Raw genomic sequence first — 8426 nt, 5'->3', positions numbered from 1 at the left:
GTTCCTGAGAGCAGCACTAGAACTCGAACAGCAGATGTTGGGCAGGTCGGAGAGGCTGCTCAGAGGGCATCTGCTCATGGGGTGTGAAGTGTGGGGGTACAAAGGATGGAGGTGACAAGTGCTGTGCTGTCAATGGGGCTGTGCCAGGAATTGTGTTGGTGCACCCCAGCATGCTGTAAAATGAAGGTGAGAGGCAGAAATTTCTGTTGTACACCGTTTATTTTTCATGTGGAGCTTGGCCAATAAATAGGACTAAATTAAAGCAACGCTCATGAAAAATAAAAGCCAACCATGACTCAGAAGTGCAAAATTGCCTTCCACGTGTCCAAAGACAATGAGGTTCTGGTTTGCTGGAGATAGCATTATGGATATTGGTGTCTGTACCAGTAGGGGAAAGGCTTCGGCTTATTGATGTCCTCCTGTATGGGAAAAGGATGCCTGGTACAGGATATGGCTTTGTCACTGAGTCACCACCTGGGACCGAGAAAGAGCTTCTGCCAAGCAGAGGTCACTCCGAGTTTCTCTCCAGCCCCATCTACACGTCATGGATGCTGTCTTCTACCCCAACCACTGACCAATGGCTGCTGAATAGGGAGTATTATGAAATCAAAATGAACAGTAAAACTCAAGAACAAGAAAAACCTGCCCACCTCCATTGTGTTTGGACATGGCTCATCATATGAACAGCACCAGTAGCGAGCGGACAGTTCCCGTGGTGGAGGAATGGTTTGTGATGGGAAGACTTAAACTTGCAAAGGATCAGAAAAACTAACAAGTGCATCCCAGGTATGAAATTACAGTAACAAGTTGCCTAAGGCTGAGAAAGGTCTCAATTGCATCATCCCGCCAGGTGTGCAGCTGAGCTCGCTGTGGCTTTCCTCATACACTTCCTCATGAAAGCGACATTTGTCCTGTTCCCTGCTGTTCCCTGCTCACCTCTTTTTGCAGCTCTGTGACAGAGGAGCCAACTGGGCTCCAGAAGGCAACGCATGCCTTGAAATAGTTACTGGGTCCTGTTGTAGTCAGGGTTGTTTGGCAAAGCATTCCCCAAGACACATGACAGAATCATTAAGATTAGAAAAGGCTGCTAAGATCATCTAGTCCAACTACTGACCCATCCCAAGCCCACTAACCATGTTCCTCAGTGCCATATCCTGTGACTCCACCTGGGCAGCCTGTTCCAATGCTAGGGGACAAGTGCCAGCTGAGGGGCTGCATGGTAGAGCCAGGAGGAAGGCAGGTCAGTTATTTGCCAAGCTGGAGGTGATCAGAATGTGCATCATGGAGAGGAGAAAGCTTCCTTAGTGCTACTTCTGTAGTTCTGCTTGGGGACTTGAATATGTCACAGCAAGAGAAAGAAAATTCCAGTGCCTAAGCACACTTAAAATCACAGAATCAGAATTGTTTGAGTTGGAAAGGACCTCAAAGATCATCTAGTTCAACTTCCACGCAAAGAGCAGGGGCATCGGCAACTAGATCAGGTTGCTCAGAGCTTGGCCCATCCACATGGATAGGCCTCACCAGTCACTGGGACCCCATTGGCTGCCTGAGGGTAGCATCATTTTTTCCAGCCTCTTCTCCATATTAGGGTAGAGGAACGGCCCCAGCATCCCATGCAAGGACAGCATATCTATGGACATACTTGGTTCAGGGCTTCATGCAAAATTTCTTTGAACTAGATTCGTGGCACATGGGAACAGCAGCACTGCTGGGATTGCCGTAGGGGGATGTGTGGGAGCAGCAGGGTTTCCAGGAGCGGTCGGTCTGTTCCTGGGTTGTAGGACTCCACATATGTTAGTACCATTCACGAGCAGAAAATGCCAGTCCTCAGACCAGTTATTTCCCACTGCAAGAAATTCCAGCTAGGGTGGTCTTCACTTGCTTTCTTGTTTCCAAAGTGTAAACCTGGGGAACAGAGGTTGTGACGTAGCTGTTCAGGCACTAGGAACATGAAGAAAGATTTGATCAAGCTCAGGGTGTTTGTACAGCCAGAATCTTTACATATGCCCTGAACAGAGGCTTGGTCAACAAGCAACATTCAGCAGTTTGAACATATCAAATGAATTTCCGTCTGCTCAGCTGGACAACTCTTTGTTTTGCTGGCATGATTCGAGGTCTGGGGTGGATTTCATTCAGAAAAGAAGGTTCATTTCCTGTTTCTGAATATATTTGCTGCAGCAATGCCCTTCCTTCATGTTCTGGAAGAGCTCAGGGTTAGCAGGGTCCAGTTTCTCCAACCGCTAGCCCCAGCTGTGTGCCCACATGCTGGGTCAGGACTGCAGAGGACTGTGGCGCCTGACTGCCCTGCTCAGCACAGGTCTCCCCCCCCCCATCTGGCCGGCCCCCAGCAGCAGGAAGCAGCAGCACATGGACAGGAACTCACTCGCAGGTAGATGCTATCCTGCCAGTCCCCAGCACCATGCCAGGCAAATGCTGCCAGTGCGGCACTGCGAGGGAGCGGGGAGGGGATACACTCTTCCTGAGATTTCCCTTGCTGTGCTCCAGCCCGTTTCCAACATCTCCTAGAGCACGTTCCCTGCTGTCAGAGATACCCCAGATGTTCCTCACGCTTCTCCCTATCCAGCGGTTGAGTCCATAGCTCGTTCTTCTGTCTCATGGTTAAAAAAATATATCTGTGTTTTATTTTTCATCCTCGTCTCCCTCGCTCATGCTGCTGAGGGAGGCGGAGGCGGCTTTAGGAGAAGAGGGTGGAGAGGCTTTGTTGAAGACCCACGGAGGGGATGGCGAGCGGGATGGTGAGCGGCCTCGTGTAGGGCTGCTGGTTGGGCTCTGCCGTGGAGAGAAAGCCTGGAGCATTCGGCCGCTTCGTTCCTGGAACATCTGCTTCTGCAAAAACAAAGTGGGAACGTGCTCTGAGTAGGACACCGAGACAGGAGGGGTCTGTGGGCAAAAGGGGCTGCTCTGTGTGGTTCCTCACCTGGGGCTAACAGAGGATAGACTTCTGCTCTGAAGCACAGCCCCTTCATCCCATGTGTACTTCACCTCTCAAGCTGTGCTCGCAGTAAGCTGTTTTTTGACATTACAGGATTTTCCTTTTAGCAAGGACAGCCTTGGTATTAGAAAATTGTGTGCTGTCCTGAGTTAACCAGGGGAGCTACCTTGGGCTCATTTTAGATGTGACAGTCATGCCGTCTCACAAAGCAAGTCCTCTGCCTGACCTCCAGGTGCCCCTTGTTCCCAGGACCTTCTTGCTGTGAAGCACAGACACCTGCCTCCTGCTCAGCTGCCTGGCCAGCGCAGGCCATTTTCCTTGCTCCCTTCTCAAGGGCAGCAGCCCAATGCCTGCTCAATACTGTCAAGTGCTTCTCCTGGTACCTGGAACGTGCACAACCCAAACCCTTAAAATTGGGGCCAGGGTGGAAATGTCAGAATTCGGATGTCTGTTAAAAGAGAAACACGCGCAGCCTGTATATTCTGCTTTGGGCTTTATTGTTGTTTGCTTGCTAAAGTTGAGCGAGAACCTTCCATAGCTGGTGAGGTGGAACAGACCAAATTTTCAGGCAAATGATCTGCTACAATAAGGCAAATGCTGCTGCTTGTTAGTGCTGCTGTGACCTTGCAGTAAGGCTCTGGGACTCGGTTACAGGTGATAGGGCTTGTATTGCGCAGCGGCTGTTGGCTTCATGCTGAATACTCAGAATCAGAGTGGCTCATTTCTCCTCTTGGAAACAGGGAGCAAGAACTCTCAGTGTTGCTTGGAGTGCCAGGAGTCATTTCATAGGTGACGCTTAGCTGGAATGGAAAAGCCATCCCCAGCAAAGTTAAGTCGTCATTCAGGTCTGAGAGCCAAATACTTGTGCAGAGATATGTTCTGGCTTCTGGGCATGCTGCTTAGGCTGCTGAAGTCTTTCTTAACTTGAGGTTACATTTTGTTCCTCCTCCCCTTCCCGTGCCTGCTAGTCCCTCCTTTAGACACTCTAATAGCTTTAGACTCTCTAAATTACGGTGTGCAACACTGCAGCCAGTGCTGGAGGTGAGGCTGCAGAGCAGAGCAGGACAACCCCTCCCCTCACCCAGTGGCAGTACTGGGCCTGGTGCACCCCTGGGTACTGTTGGCCCCGTTGGCTGCCAGTGCACACTGCTGGCTCAGATTCAACTTGCCGTCAGCCAGAACCCCCAGATCTCTTTCTGCAACACTTCTCTCTTGCCTCTTGTTCTCCAGTTTGTATGTATGTCCAGAGTTGCCCTGTACCACGTCTGGAATCTGGAACTTACTGTTGTTAAACCTCATGTGGTTGGTAACTGCCAACCGCACGTTTAATTTGTCAAGATCTCTCTGTAAGGCAACAGCTCTTCTTAATTCAGTATCACCTGCAAACTTACTTAGTGTACATTTGACATCTGGATCACTGATGAAAACACTAAAGAGAACTGGCCCTAAAATGGAGCCCCAGGGAACCCCACTAGTGACTGGCTGCCAGTCCCACGTAACCCCAGTTGCAAAACCCTTTCAGCCTGCCCTCTCAGCCAATTGCTCACCCAGAGTGTTGGTTTGATTTAGCTGTTTCATCCTCTCTCTGAAAATAACCCCTACTGAAAACATGGTGTTTGATATTTTTTTATCCTGGCCAAGAAAACCACTTCTGGTTCTCCTGCCCCTGCCACCTACTGGCCGCTTCAAAAAGCTCAGTAATGTGATGCTTCATGGTGTGGTACCAGTGCTGGAGGGAACTGAAGCGGCCCGGCCTGGCTCTCCACCTATCCCACTTGGCAAGTGGCATTTGACTGTATTCCTGGGCTGGAAAGGAGAATTCCACCTTCCTGCTAAAGCCCTCAGCTGAACCATAGGACATTTTCCTGGTCTCTGCTTCAGCAAAGGGTTTGGTGATTGAACAATCTGATGTGCTCACACCTTCAGCTGGGGAGGTGGGTGCCCAGCCAGTCCCCACTGTCTCTCACAGAAGTGCCTGAAGCACCGGGCTGATAGCTAAAACCACGGCCAGCTGCAGGAGGAGATGGCAGTGCTGTTCCTAACTCCATGATGACTCCTCTTCCCCTGGCTCTGCTCATCCAGGGTACGTGACACTCATATTTTTGCAGCCCCATGTTCCTAATGGAAGTAGTCCTCTAGCCACTGGCGTTGAATAAAGAAAAACAACATTAATGACTCGCTTGAAACACCTGAGGATTGGACAAGGCTGTGTGCCAGGACCTTCTGGGGAGACAGCGAAAGAATTTTCGAGCCTTGCTTCAAACAAATTCAGATTCATCCAATGGTTTAGGGAGATAATACTTACATTTGGCAAACTTATGACTGGACAGAATTGTTTTTCCCTCTTCTGAATTTTGTACCTTGTAGTTGCATTCATGCTGCTCAAGGGTGGGGTCTATGTCAATAGCTACATGCTATGAGAGGCTGGGCAAAAGAAATTACATTGCCTACATGTTGATACTCCTTTGTCTTACAAAACAGGCACCAACGAGGCATTATGGAGGACTAATGCTTTTGTGCTATTGATTTTTCTGCTGACTTTCAAGGTCCAGGCTGTGGATGTACGGAGTATTCTAACACCAGCCCTGGCTCCAGCTGCAACACACGAAATTCACCCAAACCTCCGTGGGTGCCTGCAGTGCCACAGCTGTGTCCTGGGGGGCTGTGCCCGACTGCCTCTGCACATGCAGCAAAGGGAAAGTGGCCCTCTGAAGGAGCGGTTCATTCCACTGAGAGGAAGATTTATGCAGAAATCATACGCTGCAAGCTTTACTTTCTGCTAATCTAATCTGAAGTGCAGCTCTTTCGCTCATAGATTTCTGAAATGAAGTGAAATTAGTCCCACTGTTTTCTGTTTCTGTGGAGCTCCACGTCTGCCATTAGGGGCTGCACACCAGGACGTGCTGGGGAACTCTCTCACACCAGAACAAAAGTTTTGTGCCTCATTATTCGTCGTTTCTGACACCTCTGTGACTCTCTCTCAAAAAAAAAATGCATACAGAGAATTGTACAGGTGAGCAAAATTATAAATTAGTTGCCTACAAATTTTCATTTTGAAAACTGACGTTTTGACCTTTTTTAGAAGCTGCTATTTTTTTGTGGATTACGTGGTCCTTACTTTTAGAAAATTGATGCTAGCATAAAGTGTATTATAATAACTATTTGTGAAATAATAACAGCATATTAATGGAATTCAAATTACAGATCTAGGAATCTACCACACCCGTAACGATTCCTGTACTTTTACTGTCAACATTAAAAGCAACATCTAACTAACAGTGATAGGGCAAATTAATGTTAATAACAGTTTTGACACTAATAGCAAGTTATCATTATTTTAAAAGTCTTTCCTGCTGCAAAGCTCAAACTGATTTAAAAAAGCCACAGCACCTCTCAGCTCACTGTCACTGATGCTTTTCCCACAAGAGTACAAAGAGAGTACACTCCTCTGGACTCTTACAGGTTTTTTTCTTAGCAAAGGTCTCTGATTGCATCAGATTTCCCACCAGGTGGTCTGGACATTAACTCAGGACACAGAATCACAGAATGGCCAGAGTTGGAAGGGACCTCAAGGATCAGGAATCTCCAACCCCCCTGACACAGGCAGGGCCACCAACCTCCCCATTTAATACTAGACCGGGCTGCCCAGGGCCCCATCCAACCTGGCCTTGAACAACTGCAGGGACGGGGCATCCACAACCTCTCTGGGCAGCCTGTCCAGCACCTCACCACTCTCTCTGTAAAGAACTTCCCCCTGACATCCAACCTAAATCTCCCCTCCTTCAACTTAAAACCATTTCCCCTTGTCCTGCTGTTATCCACCCTTTCAAAGAGTTGATTCCCCTCCTGTCTGTAGGCTCCCTTTAGGTACTGAAAGACTACAATGAGGTCACCCCACAGCCTTCTTTTCTCCAGGCTGAACAAGCCCAGCTCCCTCAGCCTGTCTCTGTAGGGGAGGTGCTCCTGTCCCCTGATCATCTTTGTGGCTCTACTCTGGACCCTCTCCAGCAGCTCCCTGTCTTTCTTATACTGGGGGCTCCAGACCTGAACACAGTACTCCAGATGGGACCTCACAAGAGCAGAGTAGAGAGGGACAATCACCTCCCTGTCCCTGCTGGCCACCCCTCTTCTGATGGAGCCCAGGATACCATTTCCGAGCTGAAAGCCACAGCATCTCCCAAAAATATCTTTGCTGAACAGCTTTTCTCTAATAAACTGAATTCTGTAAAATATTTATCACCATATAGTTTTTAAATGTACTTAGTGTGCAGTTTTAGTTGGTAGAGCAAAGGAATAGGATCACTGCTTTGAAATTCTCTTCCTCCCAATGCACACACAAATGCATCTCATCTCTTGTGGATTTCATGTGATGTTTGCATTGGTTTGATTTGTTGGTTGCGTCTCTTTGTTCAGCACCTATGGCCACAGGACCACATTGGGAACACTAACTTGCAAACAAAGCTCTTTTTATGTGGATGCGGACAAAGCAGATAGACCTGGGTTCTTCATCAGAAGAGTTTACGGTCTGCACTTCCCTAAGGAAAATGATATTACCAGTGAACACCTAAAGGACATCTTAGACTGGGACATGTGGTGTTCAGAGGGCCTTTGCATGGGACAGCCATCGCTGTAAGGAGATAATAAAGATGCAGTCTATGTTCTTGAAGCCTTCTTTTAGGCTTTTCTCTGTTGAGCTGTAATCAGTGTGGCAAGTGATGGCAGAGGGATGATGATGGTGAAAACTCCAGTAAAGGGCAGCTTGGTGGCACCAAGTTCTGACATGGCTATTTAATTCACCATCTTGACGTGGAACAGAAGCTCTACTATGATCCTTTCAACAGAGCGTACTACTCATAATGGTATGTAGTTCAGCTATGGACTGATAAAAGTAGGATGAGAGAACACTGTGTGTGCTGGCTCTTTACAAATGTTCCAATGGGATCTGCATCACGCTCCTGCTAAACTGCTTTTTTTCTGGCTTGCTGCCTCTGTTGACATTTGGTCTCAAACAGCAAGCCACAGACAGTTAAAGCCATGCACAATTTTCTTGCAAAAGGTTTGATTTCAGATAAGGAGGGAGCTGCCTGACTGCCTGCAAGCCGTGGTCTGAAAACGCACCTCTGAAGCACTCTGCTGTTCTGCTGAGTATCTGTCTTGTTCTTAGTCTGCTTTCCTCAGCTTACTCTACATTGCTTGCTTCTCTCCTTTATACTTGCAAAAAGTTCCTCAAACTGAGCAAAACCTTTGCTTGGAGCTTGCAATTACAACAGCATGTCTGAGATAACGCCAGTATTGAAGGGTTTGGCTGGGGCCTGGGCTTCCGCCACAGCACGTTTTCCAGCACAGAGAAGTTGCTGGAAAAGGACTGACTCCCAACAAGAAGGGCTAAGAAGTTTTGCATTAACAAATGACAACTTCGGCATTCTGAAGAAGTTTTGTTCCTGGTTTCAAGGTAGCAATGGGAAGCATTACA

The 8426-nt window shown here is 48.1% G+C and overlaps 1 protein-coding gene across 8 annotated transcripts in view; it reads right to left on the bottom strand.

Annotated features, from left to right (window-relative positions):
• Positions 1–200: 200 nt before the first annotated feature.
• The window catches only part of PCYT1B (phosphate cytidylyltransferase 1B, choline), a 32490-nt gene continuing 24264 nt past the window's right edge, over positions 201–8426 (bottom strand). For 7 of the 8 annotated variants that reach the window (XM_085210499.1, XM_085210493.1, XM_085210510.1 and 4 more), the window contains one exon: positions 201–2847. In XM_085210499.1, the coding sequence (XP_085066625.1) occupies positions 2641–2847 (207 nt within the window). In that variant the 3' untranslated portion in view covers positions 201–2640. Of the gene's footprint in view, positions 2848–3431; positions 3754–8426 lie in introns of those variants that run through there. The other variant, XM_085210523.1, reaches the window with a different exon arrangement.

The sequence above is a fragment of the Meleagris gallopavo genome, chromosome 1 (genome assembly GCF_905368555.1).
Source record: "Meleagris gallopavo chromosome 1, MGAL_WU_HG_1.1, whole genome shotgun sequence".
Classification (NCBI taxonomy): Eukaryota; Metazoa; Chordata; class Aves; order Galliformes; family Phasianidae; genus Meleagris; species Meleagris gallopavo.
Note: the sequence above shows the minus strand (reverse complement) of the source record. Positions and strands in the feature narration are given on the sequence as shown.